The sequence below is a fragment of the Dipteris shenzhenensis genome, chromosome 16, assembly GCF_047967505.1.
Source record: "Dipteris shenzhenensis isolate YYH24624 ecotype China chromosome 16, Dip_SZ_1.0, whole genome shotgun sequence".
Lineage (NCBI taxonomy): Eukaryota > Viridiplantae > Streptophyta > Polypodiopsida > Gleicheniales > Dipteridaceae > Dipteris > Dipteris shenzhenensis.
This window is the reverse complement of record NC_141611.1, coordinates 6,901,704-6,924,801: the sequence shown is the minus strand read 5'-3', so window position 1 is coordinate 6,924,801 and position 23,098 is coordinate 6,901,704. Positions and strand designations below refer to the sequence as shown.

The window sequence follows — 23,098 nt, the reverse complement described above, 5'->3', positions numbered from 1 at the left end:
TTGCAGAGGGAGGTTGCAGGGTTGCGAAGAAGGGACGAAGGCCTGGTATTGGCTGGGAGCTTTGCTCAAAGCCTCTCGCACCCAGGTGGCCAAAGGAGTCCAGGGTTTTTCCTTGGACTCAAACCAGCACATAGGTGTTGTTCTTGCCATGCACTATAGCATTTCCATTTATTGGCACGTCAAGGTCGGCGGTCGGCTGGAAGACCATATCGACTGTACGATGAGAAGCTTTGATTTCTAGGAAGATCCCATCCACAGCTTGGCAGGTCAACATCGCCGTGAACGTCATTGTCCGTGCTACAAAAACCTCAAATGTCACTGTCATGGATAGAAAATGCATGGAACGCTGATGTGTATGTTGGAAGATTAGCCTCCCGCCGAGCCTCGACGTCTTGGAAATGCCCAAGGTCAGAATTTCTCCAAAAAAAATCTGGCTCACGGCTCCGCTGCTTGCCATTTTTTTTTGAAGAAATTCCTCCCCAGGTCCTTTCCCTAAGGACTTCAATCCAGTATTCATAGTATATTCAGAGTATTCTCACGTTGCTCATGCGGCCGACAGAGGACCTTTTAATATACAAGATAAGACGTGGTTGTATATGTATAAAGGGCCTGCCTTTGTCTAATATTTCCGCAGCATGGCTTCCGATATACGGCTCGTTATAGCTTGTTCTTTTCCCGATCTTTTGCTCGCCCAAGTTGCCCACGTCTCCGTAGATGCACCAACAGTTCAGCCTACAATGCCTTTCACAAACGTTTGAATCTCCATCGATGCATTGCAATCCAAGCTTCCTTCAAGCCATCTTGTAAATGGTGTTACAGCCAATCTCTTTACGAGCACGAGACGGTGCCATTGCGCTTTTCGCGACCGTTTCCGCCATTGCAGCCCTACAGTGCAAGGCCCATTGCAAGGCTTTTAAGCATCCGCTGAACCTGCCAGTGATATCTAGGTTAACACGGACTTTAACATGGTGGCAACTTGCTAAACGCAAATTTTGACCCTGACCCGCCGAGGATGCCGGATAAGTTGCACACTGATAATTGTGGATCCAATGCTAATTAAATATTCGTGTTCCCTGCGGTACTGCAGTTTATATGCTCACCGTTCAAAGCTCTCTCCGTGCATTTAGAAGTTCTAATAGGAAGGCTCCTGTTTTGCGGCAATGGCTCTACAACGTCTCTTGGCTGTAGCTCTCCTTTGTTTGATGGTCGCCACGCAAATGGAAGGCGGACTTGCGTTCGACCGCAAGTATTGTCCGCTTTGCCGTCGACTACCGTATCGCACCGTTGTTTGCAAATCCGACTGCCCGAAAACGCGTGAGCAGAATCCATTAAAGAAGATATGCAAGATCGACTGTACAGCATGCAGTTCTACGTGCGAGCCTAATGGTGAGCTCCCGCATTTCCCTCGATAGGTAGTGTTTCGGAATACGTTCTTTCACTGCAATTAGAGATCATCTGGCTGCATGTGATGTGATTGCTTCTCTAGATATTAACCATTGGCATGGCGCTGCTGTGCCTGTTCCTTGAGTTGATGCAAAAGATTGCCGTAAGCGGGGAGCCGTATGCGAGGACCCTCGTTTTGTAGGAGGAGACGGTGTTTATTTTTACTTCCACGGAAAAGCCAACGAAGACTTCTGCCTGGTGTCCGACAAGAAGGTGCACATAAACGGCCACTTCATCGGCAAGCGTCCTGAGGGTCGAATGAGAGACTTCACCTGGGTGCAGGGAGTGGGCATTCTCTACGGTTCGCACAAAGTCAAGATCAACGCCAAGAAGGTGGCGTTGTGGGATGATAGCATCGATCAAATGGAGGTGTCATACGATGGAATTCCCGTCATTCTAGCTAGCGAGAACGGGTCAAGCTGGAGATCCCCACACGGCGAACTCAAGGTAGTGCGAACGAAAGAGGTGAATGCGGTAGAGATGGAAGTGACAGGGTTGCTCAGAGTGTCGATCAACGTGAACTATGTGAGCGAAGAAGACAGCAAGGTGCACAAATACGGGATCACGGAGGAAGATTGCTTCGCGCATTTGGATTTGCAGTTCAGTTTCTACGATCTGTCGGCGGAAGTGGAAGGGGTGTTGGGCCAGACTTATGGTGCGAACTACAAGAGCCGAGTGAAAGTCGGGGTACCGATGCCCATCATGGGAGGCTACAACAAGTTCAAGAGCTCCTCCCTCTTTGCAGTGGACTGTGAGGTGGCTCGCTTCAATCCGTCTTTTGCTGCTGGTGCTGCTGCTGAGGATGAATACAACATGGATTCCGGCTTCGGGTTGATGCCCAGCACGAGCTGTACTAGCCGAGGCGAGAACGGCATCGTGTGCCGTCGCTGATCATCTATTACCCTAATGATCTAAAAAATGTCATCTATTCTGCAGCTAGCATTTGTATAAACAAATGCAAAATAATCTCCCACATAAAATTTCCATGCATTCATTATCATATTATTATATTTCAAAGTAGCAAAATCGTGCCCATTCTAAGCTGTCTATGGCTATTGAGAGATCATTAATTAATGGATATCCTCTCTATCTCTTCGGACAACTTTAATTGACCCAAAATGATGCGCAGGAAAGACCACCTATGCTTTTACTTATTAAGGTAATCTACCAACATATGAGAAATATGATCAAAGAGTTCAAATAATACTTGATCACGTTGTTGAAGAAGAACACATGTATCACTTTCATTTGTCCAAAGTTTCGATGAGTCTCTGACCAAGAGCCAATGGCCTCTTTCTTGATTTCTAGCATTAGTTCTCATCCAAACACCTTGAGAGAAAAACCCTAAGCATCAAAACCTAAACTCTCAAAAGAACCCTCAATACAGTTCTCGTCGTGCTCTTCAATCTGAGCACTTAAACACCCCGATCTGACTTCGAAGCAAAAAGTTACGTCAATTTTCATGCCGACTACTTTTTCCTTCGTTTGTTGATCGGCACGCTTGTAGTGCTTTTCACCAAGAATATCTTGGCTTTGTGATAAACGTATTGGTTTTGTGATCGGCATGATCATAGTGCTTTTTGCCAAAAATATCTTCGTTTCGTGATCGAGAAGCTCTACTTTCTTCAAAAATATCGTCGTTTCATGATCAACAAGCTCAAAGTGCTTTTCTTCGCATGTATGCTATTTCTACCATACTCTTGTCCCACGTTTTATCCTTTTCTGGCGTATCTCGAGTTCTATATTTTTAGAGCAACCATTGTATTCTCAATCATTGACGTGAGCTTTGACACACGTGTTCTCCCAAAGCATGATGGCAACGTCTATAATCGTCAACAGCTTTCCTTCTGGCCAACGATCTGTTTCTCTATTTCAAGGACAAGGTTTTTCCGGTTGGAAAGTGAAGATGCTATTGATACTCAAAGGGGATAATCTTTCAGATATTGTTCTTGGTGATCTCGTTTGTCCATCCCAACCTGTTGATGCAACTGCGAATCATGATCTTGTGACTAAAGGACCTCTCTTTGAGCAATGGAGATCTGACTCTGCCGATTGGCGTTCTCGTCATAAAGCATCTCATCATTCGGTATATTTTATCTGCTCTGATACCATGTTGAGAGAGAGAAGAAGAAGAGACAATAGACACACCAAATAGACTCCCAAAGACTGATTCAGATTGATCACTAGTTACACATATATAGGTGAGACCTAGTTCAAGTTAGGATGAGCTATATATAGCTCTAACAAATATATCCATTTAAAAAAAGCAAGTGTCAATATATTGGTCGATAAAACCATATATACACAATGTAATTATGACCCATTTTTATAATGCATTCAAGTATGCAATTTAATGTAATAGTAGTATACCTTAGCTAATAACGGGATAATATTCTAATATTGAACAACTTTACCTTGCCTACTACGTAGTCTTTAATATCATAGCAACTACATAGTATTTTCTATCACTATTGGTTGTCAATAGTAGTCACTGAACCCATAAATCATTGGTCAAGGATCTCAAGAGGACTTTAATACAACCATATCATATCATCTCTCTCTCTCTCTCTCCCTCTCTCTCTCTCTCTCTCTCTCTCTCTCTCTCTCTCTCTCTCATAAATAGCAAATAATTGACTTTAAAACCTTTGGAATTGTGTGCAAAACATTGAAGTGGAACCTTCCAAAAGATTTATCATCAAGATGTATTCCCATGCTCTCTCTACCAGGCTCTCTCTACCAGGCAACTTTTACACACACGGCAGTTTGTATAAGTACTAAACAGACATTATGTTCTTTCATTTTATGGATTAGCATCGTCAAAGGAGAACACACCTTTTCATATTGGGATAGAACCTTCTTATGCACCCAATTGTGAAGAAGATTCGTACTATTTCAAATGTCGATATGGTCAAAGTCGAGCTAACCATCCTACAAGGACATGTTCACACTAGGCCTTTACAATGATCTCTACTGAACTACTGCAAATATGTCTTTACATCATGGTTGAAGTGGAGGCTAACATCTTGCAAGGACATGTTCTTTTGTGTTTAGAAAACCCTTTTCAATATACAATAGCTCCAGTAGCAAAAATGGATTCCATACGGTTCTTAATATCACTAGCAACACTCAGCAGATGGAATGTGTATCAGCTCGATGTCAAGAATGCATTTCTCAATGGTTATCTAGACGAGGAAGTCTACATGAAACAACCACTAGGTCATGTTGAACCAAGAAAGGAGAATAAGGTTTGCCATCTCAAGAAAAGTCTCTACTGCATAAACCAAGCACCTAGAAGTTGGTACAGCAAAATCGATAAGTATTTTACTAATCATCTGGGATACGTGAAGTCCAATGCAGATCATACTCTCTACTACAAAGTTCAATGGGAAGACATTACTATTGTACTTTTATGCATAGATGATTTGATTGTGACCGAAAGCAAGGATAGCTTCATCAGAAAATTGAAGCAAGACTTATCTGCAGAGTTCAACACGAAAGATCTTGGACTTATGCACTATTGTCTTGGAATTGAGTTCTAGAGAGATTTAGAGAGCATATTCATGAGTCATCTCAAGTATGTTGATCGTCTCTTAAAGAAGTTTCATATGGTAGATTATAAGATTACAGCCACGAAACACAATGTCATTATCAACACGAATCAGACAATATTAAAACAAAACAAAATGATGTCTAAAGTCTCACTCTTCTTTTGTTGAGAGTAGAGTCATTGCATAGTGGCACAGTAGGCCAGTTTCCCATTAGTATAATTGAAAGACCAATACAACAAGACTAACTGTGAGTAGAACAACACATCACAATATCTGAAAACTAAGAACATAGGAGCAACTTCAATCCTATTTTAGGAGGCACTTAAAGAGAGCACCTAGATGCATGAGGGCTCAAAGACTTTCTCCATAAATACCAAAGCCACACCCCCCACCGGTTAAATAGCTAAGGGATCCTACTCCATGGGCTACCCGTAGAGACACACCACCTATTAAATAGCTATGCGATTCTACTCCACGAGCTACCCATAGAGACACACCATAAAACCAAGGACCCAGTACTATGATGAAAGGTCATAGGAGACCTCGGTAGTACTTTCCCTAGGGGCTGTCTTGCCTTAGATTGCTTCCCAAATGCCAAACACAATTAATTGCAGTCATCCTCTATTGTCAAGAAGAGGCATTGATTTGTCTGATCATTGGGATAGCATTTGATTTCTTAGATCTGTGATTCCAAAGAGCAGACAAATCCATGCTAGCCTTAATGATAAAAAAGCCATTTCTTACCTGGTAGAGAAGAACTGCATTTTCTTGATCTAAATCCATGAGTCATGATCGCAAAGTTGGCAATGTAATGGTAAAAATGCCTCTGAACTTGTTGTGAATGTTTCTTGATGTTTATCTAGTTATACCACTAAAGATGGAACAAGGGCACCACAATTCAATACGATGCTTCTTTAGGTTCACCTAGGGTTTTATCAATCACTGCAAAAGCATGAGATTAATTTGAGTCACTACTTGTAGAACCTTCTAAACATGAAAATGCACATTGGTTCTTGAGCAACTACTATTCATGAGACCACTTCTATAATTTCCAAACAAGAGATGTCAGGTTTAGTTCATAAGCATATGAACCATATAAATAATAAAAGATGTCCACAAACATTTGTGTACTCTCACCTAGTAAGAACTATTAAGTTTGAGATGCAACCTATGCCACAACGAAAGAAGGGCAAGAGTGTCCTCAAATTGAAATTAGACATGATGAGCACACCTTTGGGTGTCTTGGAGTGGTCGATGAGGATGGCTAAGATAGTACTATGAAATGTTAGAGCTATATATAGCTTGCCCTAACTTGAACTAGGTCTCACCTATATATATGTAACTAGTGATCAATTTGAATAAGTCTTTGGGAGTCTATTTGGTGTGTCTATCATCTCTTCTTCTTCTCTCTCTCAACATGGTATCAGAGCTACAAAGGTGTTGCTATTGTATGCTCACTATAATGAAGAAAGACAAGAAGTATTAGTTGTTGATTTGATTACATAGCGCTTTCAATATCTGATCGCTTATTTTCTCTTGTCGATTTTGACATGTTTAACTTGATGTGGTTTTTTGGATGTATTTTGGTGCAAATTTGAGAAAGTTATCAGTGGCAAATGAACCGTAAATCATTTACAAAGGGTAGCTCTTGTCATGCTCTTCGTTCTGAGCACTTAAACGCCCCAATTAGACTTCGGAGCAGAAAGTTACGTCAGTTTTTGTGACAACTACTTTTTTCTTCGTTTCGTGATCAGCAAGCTCGTACTGCTTTTTGCCAACAATCTTGTGGCTTCGTGATAAACGTATTGGTTTCATGATCGGCACAATCGTAGTGTTTAATTTTGCCAAAAATACTTCTGTTTTGTGATTGACAAGTTTTGCTTTTTGCCAAAAATATCGTGGTTTCGTGATCAACAAGCTCAAAGTTATTTCTTGGCATGCATGCTATTTCTAATATACTCCCATCTCACATTTTATCCTTTTTTGGGGTATCTGGAGTTCTATATTTTCAAAGCAATCATTGTATTCTCGATCATTGATGTGAGCTCTGACAAACGTATTCTCTCGAAGTATGATGGCAACGTCTATAATCATCAACAGCTTTCCTTCTGGCCAATGATCTGTTCCTCTATTTCAAGGACATGGTTTTCCTAGTTGGAAAGTAAAGATGTTATTGATACTCGAAGATGATAATCTTTTAGATATTGCTCTTGGTGATCTCGTTTGTCCATCCCAACCTGTTGATGCAACTTCGAATCATGCTCTTGTGACTCAAGGCCCGAGCAATGGAGATCTGACTCTGCTAATTGGCATTCTCGTGATAAAGTAGCTCGTCAGTATATTTTATCTACTCTACATGATTCTCTTATGCTGGATGTATTTGCCCTTCTTCTCATGCAATATGGGAATATCTCATTTCTACTTTTGAGAAGAAATCTGTCATAGAGATTCTTTATCTTCGTAATCTTTTGACCTTTTCATACAAAGTTGGAGCTCCTATGACAACTGATATTGGCTCATTCAAGAATATCGTCAATCAACTTGTTGCTGTTGGTGCACCTATTCCATGAAATCAATTGGTGAACTATCTTCTCGACACTGTCCAACATCCATTATATGATAATATTGTTACCATCCTTTCCAACAAAGATGAGATTTATTTTGATCAAACATGTATTTATTTGATTGAGTACGCTCAACGACGCGAGTGTCGTAAAGATCCTCATGAATCTGTTATGATAACAACGGATGATGCTGATTTAGAGACAACTTGTGTTGCTCGCAAGCATCCTTTCTCCAAATATGGACATGGTGGTCATCCATATAGAGGTGGCAATTCTTCTCATCTCAAATATCTTAAGAGACATTGTTCTTACTGTGATAAGCATGGTCATGTTATCTCTGATTGTTGGGCTTAATAATATGATGAGGAACATGGTGTTACCACTAAGGGGGGGTCACTATGTATAAACTCTCTATATCACGTGTGTTCAAGGCCTATATTTAAAATCCCTTATCTGTAAAATTTTTCATTAATAAAATGTACCCCTTTTCTATACAAATCTGTAAATTTTTTCCAAAACTATTTTAAATAGTCCCTTATGTATATTTATTTCTGTAAATTTTAGGAATAAAAGATATCCTTCTTTTGAACTCACGTGATAGGGTTACATATGATGAGTGACCCCACCAAGAAGCAACCCTGCTTATCCAATAATTCTCCTTGTGAATATTGTGGCAAAAATCATCCATCCTTTTGATGTTACAAGAGGCATTATGATCACGAACGTACTCAAGCATATGCTGCTCAACAACAAAATGCCCGTACACATCAAGAGGCAAATCATATCTGTTCTGGTATTAGAGCCTAGCTACACATTAGCATGACTGTGAGGAGAAAGTGATATGTTTTTTGTCAATCTGACAACACGATCATTTGCAAAATGTTCTTTCTTATTGTTTCAACTACTTGATCACTAGGATTTGAGTTGATATGCAAAAGTTATCAAAGATGCATTGCAAATAAGCGTTATGGTCATAATTGATGAAAATGGCCTGAGATGGCACTACAAGGCATAGGCCATTTTTTGACGGAAATATTGACACTTTTTACATTAAATTTTTTTTTTTCACGGGTGCAAACGTCGCTATAAGTGTCGCTAAAAGCGTCGGAAAAGGACCGTCACTATAAAGCGTCGCAATATGGCGACACTGGCAAACATCGCTATATAGCGACTTTAAAAACGTCGCTATATAGCGACACTATTAATCGTCGCTATATAGCGACACTGGTAAATGTTGCTATATAGCAATGATTAACAGAAGTTAAAAAAAAGGGTTAGTGGGGCTAAACAGGGCTTCCTTTTGGCCCTGTTTAGCCCCACTAATCCTTTTTTTTTTTTGTAATTACAAAAGAAAGTTTTTTATAACAAAATTTCCCTTGCTTGCAGGGTGATACAAAATTGTTCTTGTGAAATGATGAGTAACAAATGCATATACATGTCGGACATATACAACAGTGTTTGTAACAAAATTACCCTTTCGAAAGGGCGATACAAAATTGCTCAAATGAGCGGATATACAAAATGCTACTACCACTACTACTCATCCGAATCCGAATCATCTTCGTCTTGTTGGCCTGTTCCTTGGTCCTTGACACCTGCATCTTCTCCCTCGTCCTCGCCACCTGCGTCTGATCCTTGGCCCTGTTGATCGCTCACCTCCGATGATGGGACGCTTGAGCTTTGACCCTAAGAGTGAACCATATAAATTGAAAATTAGATTGGAACTTAAATTAAAAAGTGAGATTACAAGTAGGAGTAAACTTATACCATGCGAGCAGCCACCTCAGCCCAATCGACCATCGCTCCCATTGCCTCTTTGTCAATGAACCACGGCTTCGTTCCTATCCGAAATGCGCATCGCGTCTCTGCATCTGTAGGAAGATGACCCATCGCAGCTTGCTGTGGATCCAATTTACGAGAGTTAGAGTTAGCTAAAGTGCATGTAATATGTAAGTAAAACAAATAGAACAATACATTAAATGAGAAGAAGTAGACTTACCACGATTGCCTCGAATGCATACCGTCCGCCTGCACCAAAGTGCGAAGTACCTACGAGGTCCAGCCATCTCTTCGTAGCCCTCCTCTGACCCTCGAACATTTCGGGATGGTCCCTATGTTGCTTTTTGAAGTACTTCCAATCAGCTTTATCTACCAAGCTGGGTTTAGCCAACCCCTTTGTGATGGAAGTATGCAAGGTTGATCTACGATGCTTCAGGACCAAACCCATGCGCTCTCGCATATAATCGTCATTAAACTCCACATTTGGCAGATTAGGGTATCTTTCTTTTAACTCATCGATCACCGCCTGCTTCTTTTGGGCATCTTGATACCGCTAATCGGTATTTATGCCGCTCTTGAAGTGATGACTCATCAACCTCCTCATGGTGGCCATCACTGCTTTGCCCTTTTTATATTCTATTATCTCTCCGGCAGATGTGATTTGATAGGAGAGATCCTTTGATGAGTAAGGGGGACTGACGGTAGCAGAGCTTGAAGGAGTGGAAGCTGCGCGAGCACTTCCGGAGCGAGGAGTAGCAGTGGGACTAGGAGAGGGAAAGGGACATAACTGATACTGTCTCCTGACCAAGTGGAGACCTAAAGTAGTGTGAGTGTGCTGACTCATCCACATCTCCTGAGTCAGCACAACATGAGCCGCCTATCCTACTCTTCCTTCCCTTGTGAGAGGCATGCGCAGGTGATGATCCCGCGGTCGAAGGGGCGCGAGGGGATGGCTGGGTAGTACGTCCACCTGTCGGTGTAGGGGAAGGAATTGCTGAGGTCCTCTGAGAGAGCAGAGAGAAGAATCTCGCTGCCTCCTCATCACTCATCTGTGCTACAAACTCGTCGGGACTCCTGACAAAGCCATGCACAGCTAGCAAAGGAGTTCCCTGAGGGGTAGCCACAATGCTATGTGGAAGAGGAGTCGGACCAGGGTAGTCGTAGTGCTAGGTCCGAGAGGAGTTGGACCAAGGGTAGTCCTCGGGGTAGTCGCCTGAGAGGAATCAAAGTCCTCTGGAGCATATAGATTGTGAGCTCTCCTCCTCTGAGGCTGTCCGTACTCGTCGGATGAGCAACGTGATCCCATGTCTAACATAGACACAAACACGAAAACAGAAAACAAAAAAACAAACATAAGCATAGGCATAGGCAAGAAGAAAGAAGAGGGAAAGGAAAGAGGAAAAGAAGATGGAAAGGAAAGAAGAGGGAAAGGAAAGAGAAGAGGAAGAAAAGAGAAATAGAGAATGAGCTTATGCGGAAATAGAGAATGAGAGAAGCATAAGCATGAGCTTATGCTTGTCTCATTCTCTATTTCCGCATAAGCTCATGCATAAGTATAAGCTTATGCGGAAATAGAGAATGAGCTTATGCATAAGCTTATGCTTATGCATGAGCTTATGCAGAAATAGAGAATGAGAGAAGCATAAGCTCATGCTTATGCTTCTCTCATTCTCTATTTCTGCATAAGCTCATGCATAAGCATAAGCTTATGCAGAAATAGAGAAATAAAGAAGGGGTAAACTTAAGCATAAGCTCATGCTCATGCATGAGCATAAGCATGAGCTTATGCTTAAGCATTAGCATAAGATGAGCTTATGCTTCTCTCATTCTCTATTTCTGCATAAGCTCATGCATAAGCATAAGCTTATGCAGAAATAGAGAAATAAAGAAGGGGGAAACTTAAGCATAAGCTCATGCTCATGCATGAGCATAAGCATGAGCTTATGCTTAAGCATTAGCATAAGCATAAGCTCATGCTTATGCTCATGCATGAGCATGAGCTTATGTGAAATAGAGAAGGGGGAAATAGAGAAGGGGAACGAGAATGAGAGAAGGGGGAAATAGAGAAGGGGGAACAAGATGAGGGGGGAACGAGATGAGGGGGAACGAGAATGAGAGAAGGGGGAAATAGAGAAGGGAAAACAAGATGAGGGGGAATGAGAGAAGCATAAGCATGAGCTTATGCAGAAATAGAGAATGAGCTTATGTGGAAATAGAGAATGAGAGAAGCATAAGCTTCTCTCATTCTCTATTTCCGCATAAGCTCATGCTTATGCATAAGCTTATGTTGAAATAGAGAAATAAAGAAGGGGGAAACTTAAGCATAAGCTCATGCTCATGCATGAGCATAAGCATGAGCTTAAGCTTATGCTTATGCTTATGCTTAAGCATTAGCATAAGCATAAGCTCATGCTTATGCTCATGCATGAGCATGAGCTTATGCGAATGAGAGAAGGGGGAAATAGAGAAGGGGGAAAGAGAGAAGGGGGAATGAGAGAACCATAAGCATAAGAGAATAAGAGGGAAATGAAATAGAGAATAAGAGGAAAAGGAAAGAGAGAAGGGAAAAGAGATGAGGGGGAAATAGAGAAGGGGGAAAGAGAGAATAAGAGAAGAGGGAAAAAAGAGAAGGGGGAAAAAGGAGAAGGGGGGAAAAAGAGAATAAGAGAAGGGGGAAGAAGGAAAGAGTGGGAGGGGAAGAGAGGGTTCCTACACCCATCACTGTAGCTAGCGCTTAAGGCACTAGCTGCAGGCCAATGCAAATAACAAAAATAATAAATGGAAAAAAGAGGAAGCACTTACCTGAAATAGTATGTCCCGCTCGGTGTAGTGGACTGGTCCTACAAAAGAGAGAAAACAACCCATTTTTTCAAATAAGATGTTAGTGGAAGGAGGAGATTACAAAAGCAACTTCTTGAAGGGAGGAGATTGAGGAGATAAGGAAAGGAGGAGATTGAGGAGACAAGGAGAAAGAGAGGGAAGAGAAATACAAAAAAATAAGGTGAGTTTTCTTTCTTTCTTGAAATCTCGTTTTTTGTTTCAATCCTTTCAAAACAAGCATGAAAACTAGTTTATAGGTTTAGTAATATAAGAAGAAACACTCACAAAAGTAAAGCTAACAAACAAGCAACCTATATTGTTGAAACAAACTCACCTCTTGAAGAACTTCCTTTCAAGAAACCAAAGAGGGAAAAGGATAGAGAGGGAGTACAAGAGGTAGGAGAAGGGTGAGGAGTGAAAAATTGTGGGAGGTTGCTTGGAATAGGTGGGAGGTCGTCAAAAATAGGTGGGAGGAGATTTTGGGTTGCTTACTTGAGAGATTAGGGAATAGTATGAACAAAACGCCGTGCGTTTAGCGTTTCGGATTTTAACCCATAGCGTCGCTATATGGCGACGCTTATTCGTCGCTATATAGCGACGTTTTTAATTAAAAGCGTCGCTATATCGTGACGGAACATACTGTTACTTTTTTTATGTGGCATCAAGAGAAGCTCAAACATGCTATTTTATAACTGTTAATATGTCCTCTTCATTCTTATGTTGTGATTTTATAAGTGTAGATGGAACGGACGAGTGGAAGATCGTTCGATGATGCACCAATGCCCGGGAGCACGAAGTGGCTTACAGAGAGGTTATACTGTCATTGCACTCATTGCAAGCAAGAAGTACGACATCAACATCATATTATCATGCGCCACTTGCGGATGTATGGGGAGGAGCCGGAACCAGTACCCCCCGTTGGTGTTGCACATGTTGATGGATCATCGATAAGTCAAAGCTATTTAAGTTCGCAATCTTATTGTATACCAGGAAATAGAAGATCTTATATTTACACGAAATCTTAAAACAGGATGAGGAGGGTGACGAGGGTACACATATACCTTCTCACTTTCAACAAGACTATAGTCTCTCGGATGACGACGAGGGTATGGTCGACATGATGGATTCCATTTTTAGGGGCACTACATCCCACGTACACGTGATGTCAGAGTCTGAGGTCAAAATGCGAGAGTTGCAATCAACAAAATTGTACGAGGTGATAGGATGTCTAAACTATGTGCTTGTCTCTCAATCTTGAATCTACAAGTACAATATGGGTGGTCGGATACAAGTGTCTCGGCCTTAATGAGGTTAGCCCTTGCATTAATTTGACTCATTATTTGGATATTGTTTGTTTTGAGAATCATCATTTGGATACTGTCTTTGTCATAGGTTGCTCCAGAAGATGTTGCCTGCACCAAATACCATGCCCGCATCAAGAGATGAAGCGAAAAAGATGCTAACAACGGTGGGTATGGATTATGATACCATCCATGCTTGCCGTAATGATTGTATTCTCTTTCGTCGTGAGCGTGGAGATTTGGCTAGTTGTCCAAAGTGTGGGGAACAACAATATAGAGATGACTTGCAGGGTGAGTGGATACCGGTAAAGGTCTTAAGACACTTTCCCATCATTGCAAGAATACAACACATGTTTCGATGCAAATCCATAGCGGAGTTGATGACATGGCATGCATCTCATCGGTCCACTGATCACACATTGAGGATTCCCGCAGATTGTGCAGCTTGGAAGCACATAGATAATCAATGGCCGGACTTTGCGAGGGAGCCACGCAACTTACATCTTGGGCTAGCCATGGATGGCATGAATCCTTTCGGGTTATGCTCGACATGGCCCATAGTCATGGTGAATTACAATATCTCACCATGGCTAACAATAAAAAAGGGACACCTCATGCTTGCACTACTTGTGCCAGGAAAGTACAAGGCAAAAAACATGGACGTGTACATGGCACCTTTGATAGAGGAGTTACAGATATTGAGAGGAGTGTAGGTCTTTGATATTTCCAGAGCTCCTAGACATACCAATGATATTTTGGTCAGGGGTATCTTGATGTGGACCATGCATGACTACCCAGGATATGGAGAGTGCGCAGGTACGTGGTTGTGTCTTTACATGTACAATGAGGGATTATGCTTTTTTTACTCTCTTTTGCATGCATGTCTTGTACTAACACATTCATGCATGCATGCAAGACTTGTTACAAGTGGGTACCATGCTTGTCCTGTTTCCGGCTCTGATATCGCTTGCACGCTACTCCAAACATATGAGGAAAAATGTTTATGAAGGTCATGCTCGATATCTTCCACTTGACCATCTCGCACGTGGAGGTCAGCTTGATCCACCACCATCATATTTGAAGGCAAGTGACTGGATTCAAGCTTGGTGGGTGAATGGAGAGAAACCTCCTCCTGGTATGAAGAGGCCATTGATCTTTCACAAGCTTCCTTATTGGGGTCAGTTACAAATCAATCATCTCTTGGATCGCATGCATATCTTCAAGAATGTGGGGGCTACTATTTGGGCACACTTGGTTGGTTCCAAGGACTCGAGAGGAGTGCGAGAAGACTTGCGTGCTATGAATAGGATGTCTCGTTTGTGGCCCCAAGTGCATGCTTTGGGAAAAGTTGTCCTCCCGAAAGCAACGTGGATCCTCTCTACGAGGGAGGAGGCAGCGGTCAAGGCAAACATTGCCTCTTTTCAAACACCGACAGGGTACATGCGTTGCTTGAAAGGAGCATTTTCAAAGGACAATAAGCATAGTGGCCTCAAGTCCCATGATTGGTACAAGGTCTTACAGGTATTCTAAGTAGAATCAGTGTACCGATAATAGTGATGCGTTAGCGTAATTATTATTATGTTATATTGTTGACATGACTTCATTGTTGCTTTGATAGTTCATCCTCTCAATTACAATAAAAGGGTGCTTACAAGAAGATGTTAGAAATGCTATATTCAATATCTGTTGTATTGTGAGGTATGCTTACTATCAAATCGCATTATGTATTTTCTTCATGGACATGTGAAATAGGTGGATATCTCAAATATCTTACATATGCATGGAAATGTGAAATAGGTGGATATCTCAAAAAGAGATCTCTATATCGAGCATCGAGAAGGCTAGGGTGGAATCCATCAAAGCCGTATGCTTGCTTAAAAAGCACTTTCCCTCGAGCATTATGACAACTCAAGTCCACTTGCTTGTGCACATAGTTGATGAGGTGGCTATAGCAGGTACTGTTCATAGTCGATGGATGTTTTTTTGAGCGGTTTATGAAAACTTTAAAGGGGTTTGTAAGACAAAGAGCAAGACCAGAAGCAAGCATGGCAGAGGGATGGCTTGTGCAAGAGTCATTAGTATATATCACAGAGTTTTTTGCATCCACGGATCCTAATATGCTGCAAGCTTGGCACAACAAGGATGATGATCGCATCGTTGGCGAGGTTTCCCAAGGAAAAGGGATTGAAAGAAAGATGAGTGAAGAGCAAATGGAGAAATTCAATAAGTTTTGTATCCTCAATAGCCTTGAGATGCAGAAGTGGATTGAGAGATATGAAGTGGCCAAAGCAAAAAGAATAAATGCAAGGACGAGATTCAGAGTAATGTACAGGCGATCACAACCATATCCACGAGATTTGGCTCTTCTCCCTACTCACATGTCACTTGATTGGCTACAACTGGCTCTACGTAAAGCCGAACGTGATGGAGAGACAATAAACGAGTGCGAGTGAGAGTTATCATCTGGATGTATGGTGCATGTAAGTTTCTTATCTCTTGACGTAATTAAGTAATTATTTGTGGCAATATATGCTATAAAATAGGTGCATCTTCATTGTTTTAATGATGCTCTTTTACAGTACAAAAAGTACAGTGCATTATGGTCACATGGATGACATTTTCACATGGAACGCATCGATTCAAAGAGAGTCATGTATGATTGTGGAGTCATGGCTAACTTCACAAAAGACAGACGAGCAAGTGCTTCGGATACCAATCTTCTGTCCTCATAGTTGGATTATTGTGGAACCATACGCGACATCTATGAAATTGATTTTAGACGATTTACTATTTTCATTCTTGATGTAAAATGGTTTAGAACTACTTACAACGGTCCCCATGCGACAGTGAGAAAAGATAGTAGTGGTCTCTTTGCAATAGACTCCACCAAACATTGGACCGATGAAAGTGATACTTTTGTTCTTCCCAAGCATTGTGAGCAGGTGCATACTAATGATTTAATTAGTCGAAGCTTTTGTTTTTAAAGTCCATTGATACATGTACTTGAGCATAATTTCATATATATAATTGACGACATTTGGCACCCATCTTCAATATAGGTGGTTTTTCATCCGGATTGTTTTGATCCAAGATGGTGGTACGTGATCCAAGTTGCACCACGAAGTAAGAAAATTTTTGAAGATCGAGATGTGGATATGGAGATGCCACTACCAATGCCGGATCCAATTGATGAATCTAGCGAAGAAGATGTAGATCACCATATGAGCCAAGAGGAAGATGCGCATAATGACATCGCACGGGAGGAGGATGGAGATCACGATATTGACGAAGAAGACAACAATCATCAAGATCAATCACCACACTTAAGCTTTATTGAAGAAGATGATCAAATACTTTTAGGTGAACGTACGATGCTAGAGTACGATGATGATATAGGAGATCAACTTGGTATAGAGTTGGAGATAGACTTGCTTGGCGCCTTAGACTTGGCTCAAGATGAAACAGTTGATGTAAACGCTCTTATTTGATTTTTCTCATCTCAAACTTGGACATGAATATATGAGCTTCAAAGGCTTGATGTACATGCTCTCATTTTTTAATTCTCTATGAGCTCAAACATGTATGAAAATTTAAAAAAATTTGTCATTGGAAAAAACTAACTTTTAAGGCCTATTAAAAAAAAAAAACCTCTCTATAAAAACGTCACTATAATATTTTGTATCAGTGTCGCTATATAGCGACTTTCAAAAGTCGCTATATAGCAACTTTTACAACAGTCGTTATATAGCGACGATTTACGAAACCCGCTTTTCATACCGACGATTAACACTAAGCGGGCGCTAAACGTCGGTACGTAAACATCGCAATAGGATCCGTATGTAGTAGTGTGACTTGTTTGAAGTGTATGTGCTGGTTATTTTTATTGGTTGGATCACTATATTCTGATTTCAGGTAAGAAAATTATGATTATTTCTTTTTGCTGCGTGCTGTCATTCAATAAACTAGTAGAAGAGTGTTTGGACATGAAGATGAACACTCATAATAGAGAAGAACTGATCTAGGACATGAGGATGGAAAAGGTTCATACTTTCATAGAATCAATAATATTTGAAGCAAAAGCAAAAGCAATTAAAAAATATATATAAATACTTAATGATAAGAAGCTTCCTAATATGGTGTCGCCCTCCCACTTTCAAGCTCCAGCAGTTAATCACACCATCTTGCACTCAGTATTTGTGTTCCCTTGGATTTGACACACTGGCATATCATGCTTTTACATTCCCACATGAGGAAATAAGATGCTCAATCACATAAAGCAGACTTCTTTAGCTATAGGACTCCATAAAATTTAGATGAAGAGGAGACCCAACACCCATCGGTCATATCCATAGAAACAAGGAGTGCACGGTTGTTGTTGAAAGCATAGTCAATCTTTAAGGATCAAGATCTTATCTAATCAATGCCAAGTAGAGTCTCAATCTTATCGTTTAGAGTAAGGTAGCCCAATCTACATGCTTTTGTATAATTATATACGTTCAACAGACCAGAAAGTTGATTGAGAAAATCACTTGGACAAAAGCTTATCTAATTTTTTATTTTTATTAGGTCATTAGTGAAAACAAGAGTTTAGTGCTTCATCACTTATGGTTTCATGTTGCTTTTGCAAAAGTAAAGCCAATGATGCTTCACATGTAGTAAGCTAGTTTTTATTTAGTGCATCCTTTGCTGATCAATTTCTCATTTAGTTCATTGCTTGCTGAGTCTTTGTGTAAGTGCTTTGCTACTCAACATTCATAGGGCAAGCTATATATAGCTCTAACAGTTGTGGTAGAAATCATCCATCCTTTTGGTGTTACAAGAGGCGTTATGATCACAAACGTACTCAAGCATATGGTGCTCAACAAGAAGATCCCATACGCATCAAGAGGCAAATCATATCTATTCTCATGTCTCTCTAGAAAGGATACTTCATGTTCGAGATGGTTCCAATTTTATTGTTGATTATGGTGCTATTGGTAATCTGACATATCAATCTCAATGGTTACATAATAATCCTACTCTTCCTCACAAGAGATTGGTTTATCTCACTGATGACACTACTTGTCAAGTCATGGGTATTGGTGATCTATATCTTGGCACATTCTCTTCAACAAGAGTCTTGTGAGGCGTTCTCCATGTTTCAGATCTTCAGAGAAATCTTCTTTCTATTGCATGACTTGTTGATCTTGGTCTCTTTATTGGCTTTGACCACACATAGTGTCAGATTGAAAAAGATGGACATACCATAGCAATTGCTCCTCGGAATGGTAACCTCTTTCAACTTTCCTTAAATGATGATATTGCTAATGTGGTTACAACCCCGGTGATCTGGACTACTAATTTTTTACGAAGTGATCTTGCATGTCATGCATGCATGCATTGAAATCATTTGCATACGGGCATTGAAATCATTTGCATTTGCATTTCACGCATGCATAGGGTGGGAGTTATTGTCAGATGCCTGCCTGCTCACTATTGTGTGGCAACTGCAACTCTTTGCTAGTGTTAAGGGAGAAAGCTTTCCGCACACACACAGCAAGATCTAATCGTAAGCATGGCCCTAACTATAAGGGTGAGTGCAAGAGAGTGATGAGAACCGTTTGGGATGCCTTTTTTATTAAGGTGTGCAACCTGGAGGAGAGTGAGATGGAATCAACACTATCTAGTTTAGAGGGAGTTAGCACTATGAAGAGGAGGATTCTTGGAGATGCAAAGACCAGTTTGCAGTCTGAAGGTCACGATGACCTTGTGAGCTGGGTGCAATGGGAGATAGATGCCATGCTTTGGGGGGCTGATAGCTTTATTAGGAATGCAGAGACGCGCTTCAATGAAGCATGCAATGTAGACCCTACCCTTGCAGAAGAGTTTGAAGTCTTCAAATTAATACAATGGACGAGTGTATGGGCCAAGCACAAGAGTAAGCTCGTTGCATCAGATCATCATGTCATAGTGGCTAAGAGCTAGGAAAAGAAGGGTGCAGCAGCTTATGGGTGAGCTACATCCTTAGCTACATGTGAAGAGCAGCCAACCTCTATACCCTCTCAACCATTGAGAGGTGATGAGGTTCAAAGGGCACAATACGTGGCTAGTAACATCGACAGAGTGTCAATCTTGGCCTATGTCACAGAGAGGGAGATCCAAGTTGGTGAGAAAATTGGCTCAAGATCCTATGGCACTATTTGTAAATTGTGGTTGGTAGGAGCTACAGGGTTGCCATATCATGTGGAATATGCCAAAAAGAAGTACAAGGGCAATATTAGGACATGTACACAAGAAGCAAGGAGAGAACAACTCATGTAGATTTTACATCCAGTCCTTGTATGTGTGATCGAAACAACCCAAGAAGAGCCATTGTGGACCATCACACCATACTTTAATGGCGGTAGCTTGTTGCAGCTTCTAAGATGAGAAGCGGATCTGATGGCCACAGTAAGCGAGGTAGTCCAAGCTACATTGGAGAAGGAAGATATTGCTTGAGTCAATGTCTTTTGTGAGAATCTCCTCCATATCATCCATGCACTTGTAGATGGTTTGGGAAGGCTACATGTAGGAAGGTGGATGCACACAAACCTGCACCCAGGCAACATCTTATTGGATTTTATTGGAAATTCTAGATGCTGAGTAGGCATCATAGATTGGGGGATGGCCATGTGTTAGAGCTATATATAGCTCACGCTAACTTGAACTAAGTCTCACCTATATATGTGTAACTAGTGATCAATATGAATTAGTCTTCGGGAGTCTATTTGGTGTGTCTATCGTCTCTTCTTCTTCTCTCTCAATATGGTATCAGAGTTGCAAAGGTCTTGCTATTGTATCCTCACTGTAACGAAGAAATACATGAAGTATTATGGGTTGATTTCATTACATAGCGCTTTCAGTATCTCATTGCTTATTTTCTCTTGTCAATTTTGACATGTCTAACTTGATGTGGTTTCTTGGAGGTCTTCTAGTGTGAATTTGAGAAAGTTATCCGTGGCAAATGGATCTTAAAACCAATTGGAGAGTGTAGCTCTCATCATGCTCTTCGTTTTAAGTACTTAAATGGTTCGATTAGACTTCGGAGCAAAAAGTTATGTCCATTTTTGTGCCGACTACTTTTTTCTTGGTTTCGTGATCAACACACTCATAGTGCTTTTCACCAAAAACATCATGGTTTCTCGATGGGCACAATACTTTCCTATGCCTCAACTAGGTGGTATTGACTTGTTTGCAAAGAGGCACACCCTTCCGATAAGTACTTGGTTGGATAACACACGTAAGAGTGTGTTTCTTAACGGGATGTGCATAACGCTAGGGGCAAAATGGTGTATAATGCATGATCAGCCAATCAAAGCATATTCAATAGGCACAATACTTTGCACACACCTTAACCTAGTTGAGCTTAACTTGCATGCAAAGTGGAGCCCTCACCCGATAAGTACTTGTTTGAATAACACACCTAGGACTGTGTTGTATTATGGTTGTGCATAAGACTAAGGCAAAAATGGTGTTTTATGCTTTATCGACAATGCAAAGCATATTCGATGGGCACAATACATTGCATGCACCTCCAACTCGGTGGAATTGACGTACATGCAAAGTGGCACACCCATCCCATAAGTACTTGTTCAAATAACACATCTAGGACCGTGTTTTTTTTACAGTGTGCATGATAGTAAGGCAAAAACGGTGTAAAATGTGTGATTGCCTATGCAAAGCATATTTGATGGGTAGAATAGTTTGTATATGCCTCAACCTATGTGGTATTGAGTTGCATGCAAAGTGATGCACCCATACCATAAGTACTTGTTCGGACAACACACCTAGCAGTGTGTTTTTTAGTGCATTATATGAGGATGACAATGGTGTATAATGCATGATTGACAATGCAAAGCAAATCCAATGGGCACAATACTTTGCTCACACATCAAATTAGGTGGTATTTACTTGTGTGCAAAGAGGTGCCCCCATTCGATAAGCACTTGTTTGAATAACACACCTAGGTCCATGTTTTTTGAGACGGTTGTGCATGACATTAAGGCAAAAACGGTTGCATGTTTTGAGACTTGAATTGCATGCAAAGTGGAGACCTCATCTGATAAGTACTTGTTCGAATAACACACCTACGACCATGTTTTTTTATGGTTGTGCATGACACTAAGGCAAAAACAGTGTTTTATGCTTTATCGACAATGCAAAGAATATATATTGGGCACAATCTTTTGTGCACACCTTAAACTCAGTACATGCAAAGTGACGCGCTCATCCCATAAGTACTTGTTCAAATAACACATCTAGGACCGTGATCTTTTATGTTTGTGCATGACACTAAGGCAAAAACGGGGGTTTATGCTTGATCGACAATCCAAAGCATATCCAATGGGCACAATACTTTGAACTCACCTCAAACCAGGTTTTATTGAATTGTGTGCAAAGTGTACCCCCATCTGATAAGAACTTTTTCAATAACACACCTAGGACCATGTTTTTTTATGGTTGTGCATGACACTAAGGCACAAACAACATTTAATGCGTGATATACCATGCAAAGCATATCCAATGGGCACAATACTTTGGGCTCACCTCAACCTAGGTGTTATTGAGTTGCATGAAAAGTGGCATGTCCATCCAATAAGTACCTGATCGGATAACACACCTAGGACTATGTTTTTTATGGTTGTGCATAACACTAAGGCAAAAATGGTGTTTGATTCTTGATCAACAATGCAAAGCATATCTGATGGGAACAATACTTTTCATACATCTTAAAATAGTTTTAATTGATACATCTAGTTCAAATAGTTCAAATAACACATCTAGAATGGTGTTTTTTAATAGTTGCATATGACACTAAGTCAAAAACGGTGTATAATGTGTGATCACCTATGCAAAGCATATCCTATGGGCACAATACTTTGCATATGCCTCAACCTATGTGGTATTGAGTTGCATGCAAAGTGACGCACCCATACCATAAGTACTTGTTCGGATAACAGACCTCAAAGCACGTTTTTTGACGGTAGTGCATAACACAAGGATGAAAAAGATGTAGAATGTGTCATCGACAATGCAAAGCATATCCAATGGATTGAATGCTTTGCAAGCACCTCGAACTTGGGGAAATTGACTTGTGTGCAAAGAGGTTCCCCCATCCAAAGAGCATTTATTTGAATAACACACCCAGGACCATGTTTTTTGATGGTTGTGTATGACACTAAGGCAAAAAGGGTATCTAATGCTCCCTCAAGAATGCAAAGCATATACGATGGGCACAATACTTTGTATGCACCTCAAATGTGGTGGTATTGAGTTGCATTCAAAGTGGTACACCCATCTGATAAGCACTTGATCGGATAACACACGTAAAGCATGTTTTTTTATAGTTGTGCATGACACTGAGGCACAAACGGTTTAATACGTGATATACCTTGCAAATCATATCTGATGGGCACAATACTTTGCACTCACCTCAACCTAGGTGTTATTGAGTTTCATGCAACGTGGCATGTCCATCGGATACGTACATGATCGGATAACACACGTAGGAGCGTGTTTTTTTACGAATGTGCTTGACACTAAGGCAGAAATGGTATTTAATGCTCAATCAACCATGCAAAGCATATCCGATGGGCACAATACTTTTCCTTCACCTCAACATAAG

The 23,098-nt window shown here is 40.8% G+C and overlaps 1 protein-coding gene across 1 annotated transcript; it reads left to right on the top strand.

The window, feature by feature from the left end:
- The first annotated feature begins 1,160 nt into the window (after positions 1 to 1,160).
- Positions 1,161 to 2,334, top strand: LOC147892476 (uncharacterized). Its single transcript, XM_087387405.1, has 2 exons — positions 1,161 to 1,386; positions 1,541 to 2,334. Exons 1-2 carry the CDS (start codon positions 1,161 to 1,163, stop codon positions 2,332 to 2,334), a joined length of 1,020 nt encoding a protein of 339 aa, XP_087243531.1.
- Positions 2,335 to 23,098: the final 20,764 nt, after the last annotated feature.